This window comes from Mesoplodon densirostris, chromosome 4, assembly GCF_025265405.1.
Source record: "Mesoplodon densirostris isolate mMesDen1 chromosome 4, mMesDen1 primary haplotype, whole genome shotgun sequence".
In the NCBI taxonomy this organism is placed as follows: Eukaryota; Metazoa; Chordata; class Mammalia; order Artiodactyla; family Ziphiidae; genus Mesoplodon; species Mesoplodon densirostris.
The window spans coordinates 140,472,681-140,496,553 of record NC_082664.1 but is presented as its reverse complement, the minus strand read 5'-3'; the positions used below and the strand labels follow the sequence as shown (position 1 = coordinate 140,496,553).

General features: G+C 38.1%; 1 protein-coding gene across 2 annotated transcripts in view; it reads right to left on the bottom strand.

Moving 5' to 3' along the window:
• The window catches only part of MYO5A (myosin VA), a 202,253-nt gene that overhangs the window by 39,429 nt on the left and 138,951 nt on the right, over positions 1 to 23,873 (bottom strand). For both annotated transcript variants that reach the window (XM_060097329.1, XM_060097330.1), the window contains exons 21-28: positions 23,419 to 23,658; positions 22,168 to 22,416; positions 19,382 to 19,475; positions 17,033 to 17,181; positions 11,400 to 11,513; positions 5,330 to 5,473; positions 5,038 to 5,091; positions 2,677 to 2,904 (exon numbers count right to left, since the gene is read on the bottom strand). In XM_060097329.1, the coding sequence (XP_059953312.1) occupies positions 2,677 to 2,904; positions 5,038 to 5,091; positions 5,330 to 5,473; positions 11,400 to 11,513; positions 17,033 to 17,181; positions 19,382 to 19,475; positions 22,168 to 22,416; positions 23,419 to 23,658 (1,272 nt within the window). The remainder of the gene's footprint in view (positions 1 to 2,676; positions 2,905 to 5,037; positions 5,092 to 5,329; positions 5,474 to 11,399; positions 11,514 to 17,032; positions 17,182 to 19,381; positions 19,476 to 22,167; positions 22,417 to 23,418; positions 23,659 to 23,873) is intronic.

The window sequence follows — 23,873 nt, the reverse complement described above, 5'->3', positions numbered from 1 at the left end:
TCAAATAGGAAATTAATTTGTAAATATCAAAATAGACTTGTTGGCCAGAAAATATCAACTGCAAAACTGGGGGATACTTGTAAAAATCAGGATTAAATAGAAGTGTTTACTAAAAATTTAAAAAACATATAATTACCTTGTCATCCTGAAAATCACAAGTCAGCAAGCACAAAAAACAAATGGAGAAAACAACAAACCCTTAGTTCCATAAATAAATTCCATCTTGAGTCCTCATCAAAACAGATAAAAGCTAACTGTGAAAACAACCAAGTTTGTTTCTCCTAAAACTAACTCTGTATGTAAATTACTATCCATGGAACTGGCATGAAGTGGACATTAATACATATTTATGTAATGGCAACTCTTAATTCTCAGGAACAGACTCTTGAAATTCTTTTGAGTTGTTTTGATTTTTCTAATTATAAAGTATTTGTGAGGGTATGAGGAAAATGAACCTCCTGTTAATGTATTATGGTAAAATTCTTATCCTAGGTCGGTGAGAGTTAACAGTAACGCCTTGGTAGGAGGTCATTTGCCCAAGTGAAGCCTCCCGGAACACTTGTGGAGGCAGAGCACGTAAACTAGATGTGGCTGGCTGGGCTGGATCATCACCTGGCTCACGGGACATCACTTACCATTGCTTGCGAAGGAGTTGTGAAATGATGTGGCTCTTGACTAGAAATGGAGTGGGATAAACATCCCTGGGTTTGAAAGGGCTTAGTCAGTGTCCTGGGCATTTCTCCTAAGAGAAAACAAGCTGATGCTATGTGTAGGCTTGGAGCCTGGAGAGCAGGGACCTTGGTTAGACAGGGCCAGCCCATTAGGCACTGGAGATAAGTTGTCACATGGAGTATGTGAGCTGGGTAGGTGAGAGTGTGTGGTACCATAGCTATGTGCTCTTGTGAGCTGGATTGTTTTTATGCCCCTTGGTTCATTTTTCTTTTTCTTTTTATTGACTTTTACTAAAGCTTCTTGTTAGAATATTAGTTCATCACAGGGAACCAGAGAAAGGAATTCTAATTTTGGACTCTGTTCCAGCTAGCATGCAGAGGGAGGCTTGTTTCTTGAGGCCCAATCCCAGGTGTGTTGTTGTTATCAAATACAAATGTTATGTGCCAGGTTTGGTATCTTAACCACATGTAGAACTACCATTTCTTTTTTTCTTTTCTTTTCTTTTTTTTTTTTAGAATTTGGAGGCTTTCAATCTTCTTTTATTTTTATTTATTTATTTTTGGTTGTGTTGGGTCTTCGCTGCTGCACGCGGGCTTTCTCTAATTGCGGTCAGCAGGGGCTACTCTTCGTTGCGGAGCTCGGGCTCTAGATGCGCAGGCTCAGTAGTTGTGGCACACGGGATTAGTTGCTCTATGGCATGAGGGCTCTTCTTGGACCAGGGCTCGAACCCATGTCCCCTACATTGGCAGGAGGATTCTTAACCACTGCACCACCAGGGAAGCCCCAGAACTACCATTTCTAAGAGAAGTGCTCTCAGATCTTTCAGGCATCCCATTCATTATATGTTATAGTCTTTTAAAAATTGAATTATATTGACATACAATATCAGTTTCATTTGTACAACATAGTGATTTGGTATTTTTATACATTATGAAATGATCACCAGGATAAGTCTAGTTACCGTCTGTCACCATACAGAGTTATTACAATATCATTGACTACATTCCCTATGATGTACATTACATCTCTGTGACTTATTTATTTTATAACTGGAAGTTTGTAACTCTGAATCCCCTTTATCTATGTCACCCAACCCTCTAACCCCCTCCCTTCTGGCAAACACTAGTTTGTTCTATCTATGAGTCTGTTTCTGTTTTGTTTTCTAGATTTCACACATACTAAGTGAAATCATATGGTATGTGTCATCCTCTGTCTTATGGTCATTTTTTATGTGGCAGGTCATGCAGCTGGGATACTTGATTGCCTAATTCTTGGTAACACTTTGCTTCATGAACATGGGCAGGAACATAAACCAGGTTTTAAGATGATTATTCAGATTCCCCCCGATGTCAAATGACTAAAAGGTCTATTTCTCACCAACACATGGCAGTTGGATCTCAAGTTATCTGAGGTCAGGGAAGGCGATCAAAGGGCCATCTATATGCTTCAGCCTGGGTCCCTTCTGTGGAATCACTAAACACAGCCCCTCCTAGCTGGGACAACTCCCACCATTAAACAGAACTTCTTGAAGTGAGCAGAAATCATCTCCATGTCACTTCTACTCACTGATCTCATTTCTAACCTTTTCATGTGTTATCTTTTCTATCTTTAAACAGGCTATTTTCAACAAATAATTTAAAATGGTATTTAATGCCTTCCCACAGCAAGATAACTTATGGATTTTTGTATTTAATAGAACTGTATTTTTGATCAAAATTTATCATGACCAGATTACTAAAAAATGGTTAATTTTAAAAGCCCTTTGCTCATGAGTGAGTGGTGAAACTTTGAAGAGCATTTGGGATATCATTCGCTTCTTGTTCATTCCAATTGGTATTTGCAACAGTTTTAAAACAACATTGAGATTTTTCCCCAAAAATGATGATATCCTCAATTAGACTAAAAATGCTCTTAAATGTTTGCTTTGTTATAAATTGGAGGGAAAGGGTAGGAAGAAAGAGGCCAGTCCCCAAACACCCACCTGAGCCACTTGCTCATGCTTACCTTGGGTTGGATGGCCTCTTTCTGGCTCATCAGTTGAGACCTCAAGATGAGGACTTCCTCCTTGCGGACATCGAGCTCCTCACTCACAGAGGTCAGCTGCTCCATGAGGACACGGTAGGCTGGTGCACCTGGAGCGGTCACCTCGGGGGCACTTTTCTCACTAAGGGCCTTGCGTAACTCATTCAGCTCATTTTTCAGTTTTTTGTTTTCTGATTCTAGTTCTTGACGCTGTATGAAGAGACAAAGAATAGTTCATCACTGTCATCCTCAACTTTACACTGGAATACTCATCCTTCCCTAAGATAGTAGAAGAATTTTGCTGGAAAAGATTGCCAGAGCTCCCCTAGTGAATGGCTCCCCTGGTTCTACTGGGAACTCTGCTCTGAAAATTAAGAAAGTCAATGTCAAGTGGAATTGAGCAAGGTGAATGGTAGTTTGCTTCATCAACCTAAATTCCAGAATCAAATTTATTCCAGGCCGCCCAGGGTGTGGACACAGGCCTGAAGAGAATGCTGAGTCCTAAGGGTTGAGTTTATCTCAGTACTAAGAAGCCCAGGTTTTCTTTATGGGTAAATACAAGCACAAATATGAAGGTCCAAATGGTCAGGGCATTTCCAATGAATGGTTCAGAGAGCAGATCCTTGAAGTGTTGAGTAGTACCCTCTTATTTCTTTTGTAAAGGAGAGGGGAAAGACCACTGAAATTTTAGGCTTTTAACTTCTAATTTAAAAATTACATAGCATTTAAACTAATAAAATCCTCTATAGTGTTTCAATAACAACAAACAATATATTTTTGAAGCTTCTTTCCTGTGTGACATGCTTGTGAAGCTGCTGGCGGAAGCCTTGAGAAGCAGGAGGAGAGGATGGGCGACCTCTTCCTTCAGTCATCTAGATGGACATACACATCCTTTACCATCTTCATACTTTCACATACTACCAGTCATCCTCCCATCACCAGTTAGTGCTGCCCTTTGTAGGTTCTGCTCAAACAACGGCAATGGAACCCAGAATAGAGATCTGACGCTAAACTCTATTTACTGACCCTAAAATACAAATGTCACAGGATACTGGTTGGGAAATAGTGAAGCAGACGGGCATTTAAAGGCACCATGCTGATTTATTTAGCACATGACATTAAGGCTTTATGATAGTGGAAGTGAGACACTTCCATACAAAGATAAAATATTTTACCATTTCTTCCAGAGAAGCAATCTTAGGTTTATAGCACCATATTAGACCTTTCAACATGTTATAGTAAGACTATTTAAAGTCCTTTTTTTCCCCTAGTTTAAGAATTTATAACACTTTCTTTCATGAATTAGTCCATTCAAATGTGAAAATGAATGCTCCTTCCTATCCCCAGTCTCCTACCAACTGGTAATCAGATTCGTATTGCTATTTCTGAAAACCTATGAATGTCTTTACTTCGACACCTAAGCTCTGATGCCATGTTTCCCAAACTTTAATGTGCATCAGAATCACCCGGAGGACGGATGGCTTGGTGCCACCCCCATGGTTTCTGATTCAATAGGTTCGGTGTGAGGCCTATAAATTTGCATTTCCATCAAATTACCAGGTCATGTTGATGCAGATGGCCCAGGGACCACATTTCAAGAAACATTAAGCTAATACTTGGGAACTGTCTTTCTCTACAAACACATAGTTTCAGTGGGGTTTGATGGTTCGAGCACGGGGTTTGGAGCTAGAGATACCAATGTTCAAATTCCATTCCTGTCGGTTTCTAGTGGGGTCATCTTAGGGAAGTTACTTATACTTCTTAGTGTCAATTGCTTCATCTATAAAATGGGAATTAAAATGCTTACTTGCAGGATTGTTGTTAAAAATTAAGGCTGACATATAAAGTGCTTGTATTTTAAAGTGATGAAGATAACGACAGCAGCCAACATTTGTTGGGTCCTTATGATGTGCTAGGCACTATTCTAAGCAGTTTACATGAATTACTTCATATAATCCTCATGACAGTCCTATAAGATACATATTATCATTATTCCCGCTTTATAGATGAGAAAACCAAGGCACAGAAAGGAGAATTTGCACACAGTCATAGAGTGGCAGATCTAGCATTTGAACCCAGGCAGTCTGTCACCTGGGTCCGTGTCCTTTACTACCTTCTACAGCCTCAAATGGCAGCTACTGCTCCTGCTTCTGCTTAGACTGAACTCTAGCCTATATGAAAGAGAATTTTAAAAAGGGAATGACACAGGGCTACAACTAATGCCTGAATAAGCCTTAAGCTAGGGCCTCAGGTACCCTTAAGGATGTTCTCTGAGAGAAAGAAGCTCTGAGCAGGTCTCTCACCACAAGATATTCAAAGTCTCGGGCTGAAACTTCCCATTACCTTGAGTGACTCATATTCCAGTTCTGCACCTCTAATTTGTGGTCTTTCTTCTTCCTAGGGAAACACACAAAGTTAAAAACTTTATAAGTAAGTAGTTATATTTTAATTGTCACATTTTTACTCTTAGAATATTTCCTAGCTCAGCAGAAAAGAGTGAGGAGAGTTAAGCCCTCACTACTTGAACCAAAACCTACTTGGTTAAAGTTAAAGTACTTCTGGGCTGAGTTGCCGTTAAAGAAGAGACTGCAGAACTCTGTTTGCCATGGCCCTAGGGTGGGAGAGCACTGCGCACCTTTGCCTTACTTCGGAGCACCTGCTCCTCCTTGCGGTCCAGCTCATCCTGCATCACCTGCTTCTCCTGCTCCAGCTCTGTGACCCGCTTCTGGAGCTTGAGGAACAATGACATGTCCAGAGGCACTTTCTTCTCGCTTGGCTCCTAAACCCCAGAAATCAGAAGATGGTCAAGATGGTTCGGAAGATGTACAAGCCAATGAGAAAATGATGAACAGCTCAACAGAGAAACAGGCAAACTTATAGAAGAAATACAAATGGCCAAAGAATACACAACTAACACATCCAACCAGCTAATAAATGGAAAAATGTGAATTAAACAACAGCAAGGTACCACTTTCCCCCTATCATATTGGCAAAGACTAATAAGATTAATAAGGCCATGTGTTAGTAACAGTGTCTTATAAGATATTGGTGGAAGTTATAAGTAGGCCCTTTGGAAGGGCAAGTTAGCTGCATTTATTAAAATTTAAGTCTGTATATTCTTTAACATAGGACAAACATAGCAATATATGTTTAAGAATTAATCCTACACAAATACACAAGTACACAAAAATATATGGGGAAAGATGTTCACTGTAATATTTTTTGTAATTGAAAAAAACTAAAAAGAACTCAAATGTTGGTCAATAGGAGAGCTGCTTAAATAAATTATGGTATAGCCAAACTATGAAGTATTTTATAGCTGTTAAAAATAATGAAGTAGATCTACATGAGTAGATAAATATGTTCTAGATAAAAGTATTAAGTGAAATGAACAAGTTGCAGGATAGTATCTCATTTTTCTTAAAAAAAAAGAAAAACAAAACCCAATACACGTGACTTTTAAGTATACCTAGAACATGGCAAACAAATATCTAGAAGGCCATTGAGGTTATCTTAGAGAATGGGAAGTACTGTGGGAAAGTTTCATTTTCTACTTCACACATTTCTGTATTTGAATTGTTTACAATGAGCATGTACTACTTTTGTAACTAGGAAAAATGATTTCTGAAAAGGTGAGATGTTAGCATAAATATATTGAGGTCAGAGAGAAAACTAAAAAACCAAAATATATACAGCCCTTAATAAACTGAAAGATAACCTAGTAGCATTTAAAAGCATGTCAATTGGTTCTAAAACAGAGTCACAGGGAGAACTAGTAGGATAAATAAAGATACACTAACTAAAGCTAAGCAAAAGGAAATAATTAACCTCTAACCACCATCATAGAAATTCTGGAGGCTCCATAATTGTTTTACTTTCTTTACTTTGGGTTTGAATTTTTAATGAGGTAAGAAGAGAAAGAATTGTATCATTAGATTTAATGGAGAGGATTAAGAGCCTCTTTTTGTTAGAGAGAAAGAGAATGGTAACAACAACTTATTTATTTAATTAAATGATCGAAGTATAATTCTTAACTGATCAGCAAATCTTATATTTCCAATTGTCAATTTTTTAAAAAATGTTTTCTCCTCATATAAAAGCAAAATAAGTTTAGGAAATAAGAAAAGTACAAAGAAGAGAACTGTAAGCATAATCTCATATCCAGAGAAAACCCACAATTTTTGTCCAGTCTTTTTTTAATAAATTTAAAGAACTGGAATAATACTTTCATTATAATTTTATACTGTCTTTAAAACTTAGCATCATATTACAATCGTTTTCCAAATTTATAATATGATACTTGAAAGCACAATTCTTAATGGTTGTATTGACATATGTACCATCATTTGCTTAGCTATTACCTTACTGGTGACCACTGGGGTTATTTCTAATTTTTTGCTATTGAAATATACTAAAATAAACAACCTAGTACATAAATATTTAAACATTAATGTTTTTAAGTCTATTAAATTGGTTGAGCCTGTTTATACCTCCATCAGCAACCACCAACTTGCCTGGAACAGCAATGACTGTTATCATTTAAAAAAATTGGCTCAGCTGGTAGACCAATAGTGGTATTTCATTATTGTTTTAATTTATATTTCTTTGTCTTTTGATGAGGTTGAATAATTTTTATATTCATGAGCAATCTTTGATCTTTTGTGAATTCTTGGTAGTGCTAAGTTCAGTATTATTCCAGTTCTAAAAAAACACCTAAGAAGAATCAACTAAACTAAGAAGTGGGGCATTTATAGGCTGTCAGGGTCATTTATCTACAAACTAGTTAGACCTGGTCTTTTTCTTTCTGTCCACTTTTTTAAAAAAAAATTTATTTATTTATTTATTTATTTATTTATTTATTTATTTATTTATTTATTTATTTATGGCACAGGCTCAGTAGTTGTGGCATATGGGCTCAGTGGCATGTGGGATCTCCCCAGACCAGGGCTCAAACCCGTGTCCCCTGCATTGGCAGGCGGATTCTTAATCACTGCACCACCAGGGAAGTCCATCTGTCCACTTTTGCACTGCTCAGAGTAACAAAAAGTTTAGGTCTATGACCTTCACCATAAAGTCTGTCCTGACTTAGTAGAACAGAGGTAACATCTTCCCTGAGTATGAAATTACTACAGAATTTCATTCATACAAAAATTCATTTCTATACATCCCACAAATACTTATATTTTAGCTTATTTATAATGTAAACATTCTATCTTATGTATTTTAATGTTTGTTCCTCTATTAATGGTGTATGTATCCCTGAAACCTTTTAACTATTTAATCCTTTTTTCACACTATGATAGAAGCCTTCGTTCTATGAATGAATATAATATTTCATCATTGTACCTATAGATAGGAACATCTGACAACTGCAAAAATTGAGGCATAATGTTTATAATTAAGAGAGCTCCAAATGGTGCCCATTCTTATCCCTAATGACACGTATAATCAAAGAGATATCGTCCTCTCTATACCACGTAAGCAAGAAGGAAGTTTGGGCCATCTGGCTCAGGGAAGTGTCTGGGGTTTTGTTTTGCTTTCTTTCCTTTGTTAGGACTTTGTCATCTAGGGCTTTTCCAAGAAAGTGAAGCTTTAAAACTAATCTAAAAAATAGCAACAGTCTCTCATTAGAGGAAAATCAGGAAGATAACAGAATTTGTTCACAAAATTACCACGACAGGCCTGGCAGTCATTCTGGAATTACTGCTGACAATAGCTGAGAAAGTTATGGTGACGCTTTCCCTGGATTTGACAGGTATGAGAAAGCTCGACAGCAGTAGCAGAACTGAGATAATTAGTTAATGGCTACTAAGAAAGGGGCATTACAGAGTGCGGAGAAGCAATGGTTCCAAAAAAATAACCCCAATCCACGAAGATGCTGGAAGTGTGGGAGGGCTGCAAGGCAAGTGGAGCTGGCAGGTGAGTTCTTCAGAGAGAAACAGCAATGGAGGTGTCATTGTGTCTTGTGAACAACCAATCACAGGTTTCTGATTTGTGACTAGAGAGACATTAATCTTTTATTTTTACATCAAATTTTGCTATTATTACATGACTAAGGTCGGAATTCTGTGTTTCAAAACAATTTATCTGTTTTAATTTTTAAAAAATCAATTCATAAACAAGAGTGATCCCATTATTATCCTGGCACTGGATTCTAAAAGAGCTACTTGGGAATATTACACATAGGAGTTGAAAGTTTTCCTTTAGTTTGAAAGGGGCAATTTGTAAACCTGGCCATTACAGAGGTAGTTGCAGGAAGAAATGCAAACCTGCAAGTCATAAGTAATTCGAAGTACAAAGTTATGTCCTGCACAATTTCCCTTGTGATAGTCAATCTCTCTTTTTCTATTACTAGTTGTGTAGATTTCCATCTTTCTGATCTTGGCCACACCCAGTCAGAATTGTAGGGTGGTCACTGGAAGTCTGTTTATTAGAGCAAAAACCTTTGTTTATTGAACACTTACTATGCATCAACACTGCTACAAGTGTTTTATAAAAATTAACTCATTTAATCTTCAAAATATCACTATAAAGTAAGATAATAATAGCATTGCCACTTCACAGATGAGGAAACTGAAACACAGAGAGATTGAGGCTAAGGTTATGGACTCAGTCCCAAGGAGGAGAGTTACTGTAGTCTGTCCCATGGTAAAGACAGCACTAACCAAAGCCAGCCACATCTCAGATGCATGCACTTAGTCACAAGCAACAAGCATGACTAGTTCAGTCAACAGCCTTCCTCATTACTGAGAGAAGACTTCCAGTGTATGACCTACTGTTGGTGGTCAGTGCACGTGACAGACACTAACAATAATCCAAGGTGATTTCTGGAGCACAATTCACACTTCATTATTCAAAAAAGATGAAAAATGTACCAAATCCCACTCTAATCTATGTCTTGAGAAAAGACTTGACAGAAAACAAGTGAGAATAGAAATGAAAAGGTTACCCCTCCCCTCAAATCTGTAAGAATCTGGAGAAAACTTGAAAAGAATAGAGACCCTGACAAAAACTATTACTAGTAAAAATAAGGTAAAGCATATAAGACTTTTGAGTTTAAAAATGTAATGCCCACTACTGGGCATATACCCAGAGAAAACCATAATTCAAAAAGACACATGCACCCCAATGTTCATTGCAGCACTATTTACAATAGCCAGGTCATGGAATCAACCTAAGTGCTCATTGACAGACAAGTGGATAAAGAAGACGAATGGTACATATACACAATGGAATATTACTCAGCCATAAAAAGGAATGAAATCGGGTCATTTATAGAGATGTGGATGGACCTAGAGACTGTCATACAGAGTGAAGTAAGTCAGAAAGAGAAAAACAAATACTGTATATTAACATATATATGTGGAATCTAGAAAAATGGTACAGATGAACCAGTTTGCAAGGCAGAAATAGAGACACAGATGTAGAGAACAAACATATGGACACCAAGACCAAGGGAAGAAAGCGGGGTGGGGGGGGAGCGGGGGATGAATTGGGAGATTGGGATTGACATATATACACTAATATGTATAAAATGGATAACTAATAAGAACCTGCTGTATAAAAAAATAAATAAAATTCAAAAATTCAAGAAAAAAAGAAAAAACAAAACCCCAAAGAACTCTGGGCAATAATGAATTGCTGTAGTTTGAAACCACTAAAGTCAATAGATAACTTGAACAACCTCTGTCCTGCTATATACAGGCCATACTGCTGTATCAATGTCCCCAGCCTAATGTTATCTGTAGACAGAAATGGGACTGGAGAACCGCAGTGTAGAACCCCTGAGTGCAAGGAGGCAGAGTGTGGAGCTCTGAACAGACAAGCCTCAGTTAGAATACTGGCTCTGCCACGTACAAGCTGTGACCTTGGGCCAGCAATTTAGCCCTCTCCTATGTATGAGTCCAATTATATGACAGTTTTCTTTAAAAGGAACAGAATGAGATGGAGAAACTTTTCATCCCAAGTGGAATTAAGATGAGAAAGGAAAGAATTATTCAATTTTTTCAGCTGTTCTGCCAGAAGCAGTCTATTTCTGACTTGGCCATTCTCTCAGAATATGATACAAAAATAGAAGAGTTGTGCCTGAATTACCCATTACAGAAACTAATGTCATATTTGAAGAAGATCTGAGAATTGGTTTGGGAACAATCTAACTTAAAGTCACTGTACTCTTGGGAGTTACAGTAACATGTCATTTTGATTTCAAACCATGTAACACAAAACACTAAGGCAGATTTATAAGCTGTTTTTCATGCATTCTTGTGGGAGAGAATTACATTGGTACAAACTATCATCAAACAGGCAGCAATTTTGCTAAACTCTTGGGCACTGGTATTTATAATATTCTAGGACAGAGGGCTTGCTTTTCAAATAATTTACCTCAGTCTGAAATAAATTCATGACAGGCTATGTTTTTTGCACATAGAACATGTTAAGGTGTAAAAGGGAATTACAGAAGGGAAAATCTGATCCTCAAAATTACATTAAAAATGAAAATTAAAATGTTTATTGACAAAAAAAATATGCAGTAAGTATGTATGTACACAGCTAATTAAGCGCCTTTAAGTCACTTATGAAGAATAAACAGCATAAAACAAATGTTACGTTTATGGACAAATGGGGTCCTCCCTGCAAAGAAAATGTTCTCTGTTAGTAACAGCATGGGCACATCTTACTTTTACTGATAGGTGTCTAAAATGTACCTCTGTCCTTGATGGAATGTCTTCAGTTTCTGCAATTTCAGAGCTAAAGGTGTATTCGGACTCATTGCTGCTGTGGGTGGAGTCTGTTCTCTTGTGTCCAGGCTTAGGCACATTCTGCAAGACAAATAAGCAGTTATAGTTAACACAACATAATTAAATAATTGAACTAGGCATAGTTAAGACAGCACCCACCTTAACTCGGTTCTAATCCTCACTCACTGACTTAATGTTCTCATGCCCAAACGATCTGTTCCATGTTGTATTAACAAACTCTTACAAAAGGGTCACCTTCGGAGCTCCTCAAAGAATGAGAAAGATGCACCAGGAGGGCATGACAAGCACAGTCACAAAACCAAATACTCAAACAAAAATCATCTGTGATTACTGGCAGAGTCCGCCTTTTAAAGTTGTGAGTGGCTAGTCGCACTGGGTGAAGCATAGGTATGATGCCTCAGCATCTAAGGACTGCAACTGACTTCCATGTTGCAGTCAAATAAAACCTACCAAAAAGTTCATAGGATATATTTAATGATAGCATCATCATTTTACTGCACCGTATTTGGGCATAAATGGTAAAAAAAAAAAAAAAAAAAAAGTCGGGGAAGGGGGTTTCCACTTAGGCGACTACAATTTCTGTTTTATGCCTGAAGCTGAATCTCTGGAGTCAGCAGTGGGAAGGATGAGTGTGCAGAAGAGGCAAGGAAGCTGCTCAAAGAATCCTGGGAAGATCCTTGGGTTATTAATTCAGGGAGTCCAGGTGACACTTTTATGGCATGTGGTACCTATGAACTAGTGTTCAGAAAGCTTGTGGGGAACAGAAAAGTTAAGCAATTGTAGTCCCTTCCTTTCTGTAGGAAAAGGGGTTAGAGAATGACTTGAAGGAAGAAGGAATAAAAAGGCTGGGTTTGGGCCCCTCACTCCTAGGGTGCCCCCAGCAGAAGACATGGAAAGGTTCAGTGGCCTGGATTTTCTAGGGATATAAATCCTGAGAGCTTCAGAAAGGCCTCCAAGAGCTTTGGGATCTGTCCAATTTCCTTTACTCCTTCCCAGGTGCAGGAAAAGAGCCAGAAGCCACAAAGAGCTTTTTGCCTCTTTCCTTCCAACATCCAGGCTTATAGAGAGCAGACCCATCTGTGCAACCACAGGGAAGCCAGCCCCCAGGGGCAGTTGAAAGCCCCTCAGCCCAGCCCAACCTGTATGTTCTATGTTCATTAGTGTAATTTTCTTTTTGTGTGTGTGTGATATCTTTGTCTGGTTTTGGTATCAGTGTGATGCTGGCCTCACAGAATGAGTTGGGAAACTGCTCCCTCTTCAATTTTTTGGAATAGTTTGAGAAGCATAGGTGTTAACTCTTCTTTAAATGTTTTTTGTTGGGAGTTTCTCACTGCTGATTCAATTTCATTTCTGATATTTGATCTGTTCATATTTTCTATTTCTTCCTGATTTAGTATTGGGATATTGTATGTTTCCAGGAATTTGTCCATTTCTTCAAGGTTTTTCATTTTATTGGCATGTAATTGTTTGTAGTAATCTCTTATGATACTGTGTATTTCTGTGGTGTTACCTGTAACCGCTCCTCTTTCATTTCTGATTTTATTTATTTGGGCTCTCTTTTTGTCTTGATGAGTGTGGCTAATAGTTTATCAATTTTGCTTATTTTTTTCAAAAGACCAGCTCTTAGTTTTGTTCATCTTTTAAACTGATTTTTAGTCTCTATTTCATTTCCACTCTGATCTTTTTTTTTCTCCTTCTACTAATGTTGGGTTTTGTTTGTCCTTTTTCTACTTCCTTTAGGTGTAAGGTTAGATTGTTTATTTGAGATTTTTCTTGTTACCTGATGTAGCATGTATCGCCATTAAACTTCCCTCTTAGAACTGTTTTTGCTGCAGTCCATAGATTTTAATCATTTTGTTTCCACTTTCATTTGTCTCTGGGTATTTAAAAAATTTCTTCTTTGGTTTCTTCAGTGACCTATTTGTTGTTTAGTAGTGTTTTGCTTAGCCTCCATGTGTTTGCTTTTTCAAGTTTTTTTTTCTTGTAGTTGATTTCTAGTCTCATAGCATTGTGGTGGGAAAAGATGTTTGATATGATTTCAATCTTCTGGATGATCTGTCCTTTAATATAAGTGGGGTGTTAAAGTCCCCTACTATTATTGTGTCACTGTCAATCTCTTCCTTTATGTTTGTTAATATTTGCTGTATGTATTCAGGTGCTCCTATGTTGGGTGAACATATGTTTACAACTGTTATATTTTCTTGTTGGATTGATCCCTTTGTCATTATGTAATGTCCTTTTTTGTCTCTTGTTATAGTGTTTGTCTTAAAGTCTGTTTTGTCTGACTATTGCTATCCCAGCTGTCTTTCCATTTCCATGGAATACATTTTTCCATCCCCTCACTCTCAGTCTGTGTGTCTTTAGAACTGAAGTCTCTCACAGGTGTCTGTGTATTTGTCTTGTCTCTATTATCCATTCTGCCACTCTATGTCTTTTGATTAGAGCACCTAGTCCATTTACATTGAAAGTAATTATTGATAGGTATGTACTTACTGCCATTTTGTTAGTTGTTTTCTGGTTGTTGTAGTTCCTTTTTGTTCCTTTCTTCTTTTGCTTTCTTCCCTTGTGATTTGATGACTGTCTTTAGTGTTATATTTGGACTACTTTCTTTTTTGTGTGTGTGTGTATCTATAATATGTTTGTGGTTACAATGACGTTCATAAAAACAACAATAAATGAGGTTCAATCACACATATATACATACATATTCAAATATATTTAATTATTTAAATATGATGATCTCAAGTTCAAATGCATTATAAGAACCATGCATTCTTAGTCCCCTCCCCACGACTAGTGTTTTTGTCATCATATTTTACATCTTTTTGTTTTGTGTATCCCTTAACTACACACTGTGGATATAGGTTATTTTACTACTTTTTTGTCTTTTAGCCTTCCTACTAGATTTATATGTGACTGATCTACTACCGATATTGTATGTTTACCTTTATCAGTGAGAGTTTCTCTTTCTAGTTGTGGCCTTTTCTCTCCTGCCTAGAGAAGTCCTTCTAACATTTCTTGTTAAAAAGTTTAGTGGTCCTGAATTCTTTAGCTTTTGCTTGTTTTATCTTTTTATCTTCCCTTCACATTGGAATGATAGCTTTGCTGGGTAGAGTATTCTTGGTTGTAGGTTTTTTCCTTTTATCACTTTGAATATATCATGCCACTCCCTTCTGGTCTGCAAAGTTTCTGCTGAAAAGTCAGCTTATAGTCTCAAGGAAATACTTTCTATGTAATTATTTGCTTTTCTCTTGCTGCTTTTAAGATTCTCTCTTTAATTTTTAGCATTTAAATTATAATGTGTCTTGGTGTTGACCTCTTTGGGTTGACCTTGTTTGAGACTCTCTGTGCTTCCTGAACCTGGATGTCTGTTTTCTTTCCCAGGTTAGCTAAGTTTTCAGCTATTATTTCTCCAAATAAGTTCTCTGCCCCTTTCTCTCTCTTCCCCTTCTGGGACCCCTATGAGAATGTCATTATGCTTGATGTTGTCCCAGAGGCCTCTCTCAAACTATCCTCATTTTTTAAAATTCTTTTTTCTTTTAGCTGTTCTGAATTGTTGATTTCTACTACTCTGTCTTGCCGTTCACCAATCCATTCCCCTGTATCATCTAACCTACTGCTGATTCCTTCTAGTGTATTTTTAAATTTCAGTTATTGTATTCCTTAACTCTGTTTGGTTCTTCTTTATATTTTCTCTTTGTTAAACTTATCACTATGTTCATTCATTCTTTTCCCGAGTGCACTGAACACCTTTATGATCATTACCTTGAACTCTTTATTGGGTAGATTGCTTATCTCCACTTTAGTTCTTCTTCTGGGGTTTTGTCTTGTTCCTTTGTTTGGAATATATTCCTCTATCTACTCGTGTTGCTTATTGTTTGTGTTTATTTCTGTGCATTAGGTAGGTTGTTTATAATTCCCAGTCTTGGAGAAGTGGCCTTATGAAGGAGACATCATATGGGCCCCAGCAGCCCATCCTTTTAGTCACCAGATCTATATGCTCTATGGATGCCCCTATGTGGGCTGCATGGGCCCTTCTGTTGTGGTGGGGATCACTACTTGGATGCACTGGTACATTGGGATGGCCCTCAGCCTGGTTGGCTTCCAGGTCCTACCTAGTGCAATAACTGCCAGCCGGCTGGTGGGTGGGTTTGGGTTCTGGTGTGGCAGGCTGCATAGCCTGGGGTGTGTCTCAAGGCTGGTCCCAGGCTACTGATGGATGGGTCAGTGACCAGGGTGGCTGGATGGGGGGCTCATGGGCTGGTGTCAGCTCACTTGTGAGCAGGTAAACCTCTGGCCCTAATAGGCTAGAGGGAGGACTCCAAGATGAAACTTGTCTGCAGCAGTGTCCTCATGGTTGGAGCTCCCCAAAATGCCTGGAGCCAATGACTATGTCCCCAGGTGAGCTCCAGTGGCCTCATGCCCTCTGGAAGGCTCTCCAAGGTTAGCAAGTAGGTCTGAACCAGGCTCCTTTCAAATTACTGCTTCTGCACTGGGTCTTAGACATGTGAGATTTTGTATATGTCCTTTAAGAGTAGAGTCTCTGTTTCCCACAGCCCTGTGGCTCTCTTGTACACAAGCCCCACTGCCTTCAAGTCCAGATGCCTGGGCACTTGTTTTCCTGGTGCAGGAACCCCAGGCTGGGAAGCCCGATGTGGGGCTCAGACCCCTTGTGCCTTGGGGAGAACCTCTGCAATTGTGTTTATCTTCCTGTTTGTGGGTCATTTACATGGCATGTGGGTCTTGACTATACCATGTCTCCACCCCTCCTGCCCATCTTGTTGAGGTTCCCTTTTATATCTTTAGTTTCATAAAATAGTTTCTGCTAGTCTTCAGGTCATTCTTATATACAGCTGCTCTGTAAATAGTTATAATCTTGGCATGCCTGTGAGAGGTGAGCTCAGGGTCTTCCTACTCTGACGTCTTGGCCACTCCCCTCCAAATTACCTTGTGTTTTATAACAGATATTTCAGAGCATTTCTGGCCATCTGTGCCATTAGGTTACGTTTAAGGCCGATAGCTGTAGGAACAAGATTGCTAGGGAACTCTTTGTTTCCTGATAGCAGGATAAGTAGAACAGGGAGGGTGTGCAGAACTACTAAAAGTTCAAAATGTACTTTGGCAGATGCAGAAGAGTCCTTGAAATAGATAAGACAATTTATTACAAATAGAGGCTGAATTTTCTTTTTCTAGGACTATATCTTTGAAACTACAAAAACTATATAATACTTGATTATATAAATATTTGCTTTATAAACAAATTTTACTTTAAGTCATTCAATACATAAAACAAAGTCCACCTACACTGAGTTTATATTATCTTATAATCCAGTCTTCAAAGTGTTTGACTTTACAAAATATTTATGAATAAAGTGAAATGATTTCTGGGATGTGCTTTAAAACAATCCAATCCATTGGATGGAATGGGATGGAGGGTAGAATGGGGGATAGAAATGTGTTGACCATTTTTGATTGAGTGATGGGTACATGGAGTACAGGGGGGTTCATTCTACTTTTCTATCTAGTTTTGCATATGTTTCAAATTTTTATATAAAAAAAATCAAAACTATTTGACTCACAACCATCAAAGTCATCTCTTCCTTGAGGTCATCATATCGTTCTTCCAAGCGACTGAACTCATTCAGAAGGTTCTGATATCTCAGCCTTTCATCATTAAGATCGAGTTCCAGTTGTTTTGTTTCTTCTATTAACTTCTTTTCCATAGTCTCTGAAAGAAAGGAGAGGGAAAAGCATACCAAAGATGGCTCCACAGAATGCAAGAATACAAACATGGACACTGACTTCCAGTTTCTTTGGGAGGCGTTCTACTTTTAGCACCACTATGATCTATGAAGAGTATCTTAGTGGAGGTAGGGAAAGAGAAAATACCATGACCAAAGAATAATTTATTAATAACAACAACCATCATCTATTGCATTGTTCCATGAAAAGAACTAGTTCATTCATTGGTTACAGCACATCCTTGATAAACTTCCACTAGCCATCATCTAGTAACTAGAGTAGACATTTTTATTCCAATAGTATTCTGTTTCAGGCTATTCATAAAATTCTTTTGTCCCAAAAGTCAGAGACATTCCTCAAGCCTCTGGGGAAATGGTGACTTCTCAGCGGACCCAGCTGTACTGCTCTACAGAGTGTCTCCACTCATCTCAGTCCCCAGGTTCTGTCTTACAATTTCCCAATGCTGTGAGCTCCCTTGTTGTCCTATTACTCCCTCGATTCTAATCAGGTAAGATCCCCACACCTGGTCCTCTGTTGTTACCACTCCTATGTGCTGCTGGGGGACCTGACCTTTCCATTTACCCACCTCACTCTGCTCTCTCTGTTGCCAGGGGCTGGCACTTAGATAGGACATCATCTGGAGATCGGAGAATAGCCCTTGATTGCAGATCAAGCACAGTAAAAAAGCCTTAACTCTCAGCTGTATGCTTTATCTCAATGAGCTGACCCAGTCACATTTATAAACATTAAGCTTCCTACCACTGTGGCCCATCTTACCCTCATATTTTGCGGGTATACCTTAATCTGCCCTGCCTGCTTCTATTGCTTCACCCTTTCTTTCTCTGTCAGCTCCACGAGGGCAAGGGCTGCCAAGTGTCTTGTCACAACTGCCTCCCTGGTGTCCAATACAGTGTTTCCCTACCCTAGGGCTTTAATAATTTGTAAATAAATGAATGAAAGAATTTCTTCTCTCTATAACATTCTGTAAATTGCTTTTTATTCTCACAAGTTTGTGGAAGCTGCCCAAGGCTACCAACACATTTTCCTTAGGCAAATCCACTGTTACTGTCTTTGTCCTTATCTTTCAGTATCAAATAACATTTCCTATTTTCCTACAAGAATTCTCATCATTCTGGATTTTTCCACTGCATTCTGCATCCTAGCTTCCTTTTTTCCATGTCTTTAATGACTGTTTTCTCCTTCCCTCTTAATTTTCTTTTCTGGCTCCTTTTCTTCACCTTATCCCTTATTTATGTTTATCCTATAAGGCTTAATTCCAGATTTTCTTCTCTTTTCTATATAGTATTCCCTTTAATTGGGAGGAATGGGGCAGTATGGGGAAAACCACAGAGGGCTCTCTCTTTCATCTCAATTTGCTTTCACATCATCTCTATCTGGAGGCCCCAGCTGACATCCAAATTTTAATATTCAAACAACTGACCTCGTTAATTTGCCTCATAAACAGAGACTTGTTCCCCTCAATTTCCTCATTACTAATAACATATTATTGTTTTGATAACTCATCTCAAAACTTTAGAAAATTTTTAGAAACTTTAGAAAATTTTTACTCCTTTTTTGAATACCACATCAAAAATGATAATGATATATGATATACGATTCTTTTCATATAATATATTTTCACTCTAATCAAATCTCTTCCTTTCTATTTCTACCACCATTACTGTAGTTTATTTTCTTAGCTCATGTTTATGTACATGTGGATTCCTTGTAAATTATCACCATTTTAATTTATCTTACAAACAGCAAATGAAATAAATGTCCACATCTAGTGTGTTTTTTTTTAAGGTGGCAAAAAGTGGTTGATCTTAGGAAAATAATATCCATTGGTTTAGCAAAATAAATAATATATACAGATACATACTCGTATACATATACATATTAGCTCAAGAATTGGTCCTAAAACAACAGGACTCCTATAAGCCATAAATCATACATATAGAACAATTTTTTTTAAAGTCACATATGATACTGACTAATATGAATTGATATTTGTACATAGGGAGACCAGATTTTCAAGTTCACCAACTAATTCAACCAAATATTTAGAGTGCTTGCCTCCAGAACTCTGCATATTTACTGATGACAGTCTAAGCAAAGTTGTAACTTATAAACCTTTGGTCTGAGATTGGTTGGAGTGCAGTAGGTTGGGCCCACGTGAGGCTTACCTGTCATCTCCTTAGCCTGCTCCACGATAAGGTGATTGAGGGCCTCTTTTTCCTGCTTCAGCAAAGTATTTTCTTCCTTCAGATTTGATACCAACTATAAAATGAAACAATAAACTGAGATGGCTGCCACAGACAGAGGCAGCCCGATACTGAATACAAAGACCACACATACAGCAGTCACTGGCAGTCACTCCTTACTTCCACATCTCACTGTCTCACTTCTTTGCCGAGTTATATCTGGTCATCCTTCAAACTTGGTTCTAGCATTAACCTCCAGAAAGCTTTCCCAGAAACTCCCTGCAATTATATGTCTCTCCTTTGGGCTACTACAGGACCCTGAATATGCCTCTTTATAGCCCTTATAAATGATTTACTTTTACTTCCCTGATTGACTAGAAATTCTTGGAGGACAAAAATGATTTGCTGTTGTTGTTTTACTTTGTACCTTGAGCATTTAGCAATTGCCCGGCACCTAGTAAGCATTTGCGCTTGAAGCAATGATAATGCCTTTTCACACCAACAGCCTAACACAACGTTTATGTGTACCCATGATTGAAGCAGAGAGATTACAGAGGTTAAGAAAAATATGAAAGGCATTTTGGTTTTGGAAATTCACTGAAGACCTTCCAAAGCTCCCTGCTCTCTGTCTTGAGAAAGAGAATTTCATTTTCATCTCCTTTCAAGAGTTTTGCAAGGTTGTAAACTTTTATTCCACATTTAAACATTGACCTTACAACACTGTGAATATACTTAATGCCACAGAACTGTACACTTAAAATGATTAAAATAGTAAATTTTATGTTACATATAAGCATATTTTATCACAATAAAAAAATATTGACCTTTAACTTTCTATTTCCTGGTTGGATAAGGATTCTCAGGAAGCAAAAATCAAAACCAAAGGAAACTTTGCTAAGTTCATAACTTATACAGTTCACCTTTGGAATAGAATGTGTGCTTATTATAAGTGAAATTTGAATTCCTTTCTCTAAGCATAAGTTCAAGGGACTCTTAAAGCAACAGCTTTACTAATAAAGAGAAAGTGTCAGGAGTTCAAAGACAGAGAAAGCGGGCTCTCTGACTAAGGATCCCTGAAGAACAGGGAACTGAGATTACAGCACTGTGCCACTGCAGAAGTCGGGCCAGAAGGTGTTCCTTCTGATGGTCCAGTGTCTTCCCTCTGTGCTGATAAGGTCTTAACGTCTGCTCTCAGTAGAAAGGCTGAGTTCTCTATGTGCTCTTGAGAGAGGCTGCTCTGTGTCAGGGGTATGCAACCAATCACTTGTGGTGCTTTTTCAAAATACGTGTGCCTGGCCCACACTCCCAGAGCTTGGGCAGGTATCTTTTTAAAAACTCTCCAGCATATTCTGAAATGCACTCCTGGTTAAGAACCACAGTTCTGCTGGACCTTCTAGGCTCCTTGGTCAGGCTAACTGACAATGTAGCTTTCCTGACCACAAAGCTAGCTCTCACAGTGAAATTTTTTCATTCTTCCTCATTACCACAGTCCATCTAAAAGAATTAATGGTAGTGCCTACAGCTATCCTTGTGAAGGCAGCAGATAATAAAACGAAAGGAGAATTCTGAATATGTTCAGGTATACTATTCTATCAGACTAGAAAGGTATGAACTTGACTTTGAAAAGGAAATGAGAATACTCCTACCAAGCTTAATTCTCTATAGTTTTGAAGGAATTTGAAAAGCTTCCAGGGACTCAGGAAATGGGGAAAAAAAGAGAGAGAGAGAGAGCACAAGAAAGAGAGATCTTAAACCTCAACAGTATCCCATTGGATACATATTTGAATTCTGATAGAACAAGCTTGCTATGTCAAAGTAACATATTAATAGCACTGCCGTTTCCAGATCAGAGCCCAGATCTGCTATAGATATAGAAGGGATTATTTTATCAGGACCGTGAATACCATGGAAGGATTGCAACTTTATTAGCTACACTATCCTACCTGAATTGTGTCTAAGCTCCTTCGAGGTTCTTACTGTATAAGCTGCTGTTAAGGTTCAGAAGTCAGTAAGGAAAAAGCATATTGGGATTCTTGCCATAGTTACAGCCATCAGTCAACTCTGCTTTCATTTAAAGATGGTAATACTAGTGGAATCTCTGAAAACCTATTACCTTTTTCCAGTAAGCCTTATGTTGAGGTATTTTTACTTTGTTTAACCAATACATCTCATTACTGCTTGAGAACCTTAGTGTTTTCTGTATTTAATAAGGTTTTGATATAAGTTAATACAAATTTGTAGTGTGGAAGCACTGGTCAATCTGTAAGCACTTTCGTTGTTCTATCTGCATAGCAGCTCTTGGCTACAATCAGTGTGCAGACATTCGGATTTTTTTCCTGTTGGACTTCTCAAAACAGTCTTAATGCAGGTTTCCATAAAGATCCCTACTATCAGCTACTGACAGTTCATTGTGATTTACTTCTTAATCACCTTTAACCTGCTGAAGAAAAAAGAGTCTACACTCCACACAGATCTATTCATTCAAAGAAAAAGGGTGTATAATAGGTTCTTGGCCATCACTTCTCTTCTTATAACACTGCTTTGCCTCTGTTCTTCAGAGAGTAAAAGGTTTTACTCAAAGACCTATAGGTACTCATCCAGCATATGGAACAGCTGCTTGGGGGAAACACTAATAATGAACAGTAAATCAACTGAAATGTGTGTTTGCCTTCGATTGAAACCGATATTGAGCCACAAGGGCCAGGTCAAGATGACAGCACAACTCCTTTGTGGAAGGAGTAGATGGGGATATGAACATTAGCTCCTACCTGCTCAGTTTCTTGTTTGTATCTATCAGCATATTCTTCAATGGATTTTTTCTCACACTGAGTTTGTTCCAGGTCTTTCCGGAGCTTGGCAATTTCTTCCTGCAGACTGAGGACACGTCCAGTCGCAATCTTAGCTTCTTCCTCACTTAGTTGAAGACGTTCTAAGTCACTTCGTAGTTTCTCGGTCTCAGAGTTGTATATTCCTTCCAGATTGGTCAGTTTCTCCATGAGGCATTTGTAGTCTTTGTTCTTTACACACACACACAAGTCACAAAAAGTAAATATACACACCACAAATGTATTTAGTGAGAAAATCATGCCTATTCATCATATTCATGCTATATCATCATAGTGCTGATATAGTATCTAACCAAAATTACTAATGACAATATTTAAAATAACACGATCAGCACCCTCTTAGTGATACAAAGAGAGAATAGGGACAATTATTTCTGTTTTACATGATAAGCAACATAGATGTGATTTTCTCATAGTCACAAGGTGAGTTCCCACAGTAAATTCTCTTTCTTGATTCTTAATCCAGGAATAGGAAAATCTATACTTGCTTTTGAAAACAAATCAGTGTGCTACTGAAAGCCATGTGCCGGCTAGTGATGCATAAAATAATAAAATGGCCTCAAAATCACAAGTTTCTTACAAATCCCTTTGTTTACCATCTGGAAACTCCTCTTCCCACTCAGAAAACCTTTCTGATGAATCCTATTTCATTCTGTTTTCTGTTTTTCTTTGTCATCCTTAGTATTTATGTATTACTAACTACCTTTATATCATTTGCATGTGCTAAATATTACTTGGTAACTATCTCTAAGAAATCAAACTTTTATCTCTGCAAATAGACTACAGATTCCTCAGAAGCATGGACATTTTCCTGCTTCTTTTGCCATCTCAATGCTAAACAACTCATCTGTAAAAGGAACAATACACTATATACAAACGAATGATAATGATGAAAGAGCTTTGTAGAATATAAAGTACAATATGACTCTCAGTCCTAACTATTTGGAGTGCTAGTAAACCTGTCTGTGTTCTCGAAAATAATTTCCTGCCTTGGTCCTTGCAATTATAATCTTACCTATGAGCTTGTCACTATTTCCACATTGATTAATGCCATTATTATTTTACTTTTTTTGCGAAGACTGAAATGTAAAGTCAAGAGGAGACAATGCTGAGATGACCCCAGTGGATGTTGTTAGGCATGCTGCACTTTCAGGACTCCTGTTTAAAACACACCTGTTCATCAACTTTGCGCTGCAGCTGCATGATCTTGTTCTCCATGCCAATGTGGAGCTTTTTATAGCGCTCCACGGAGCGGGCCTCGATCTTGAGCTTCTTCAGCTCGCGCTTGGCCATCATCCGCCGGAAGCAGCACTGAAGGTAGATGATGGCGTGCATACTCCTCTTGTAGTAGGTGCGAGCCAGCCAGCCCCGGACCCACTTCTGAATGATGACTGCTTTGTGCTCACGGAGTATCTGCAGAAGAGAGTAAGTGCAAGTAACGTCAGACCCTGGACTAGACTCAATATTCAACTCTATCAACCTATGGATGTCAGGCTGAGAACCCACACATTACCTAAAGGGAAGGACATAAAAGTTGACGCAACAATGTATTATGTGGATTGTATTTATCACAAATATATGGAAGCACAAAATTATTTTAAAAGGTGATTGAAACGTAGTCTTTAAAA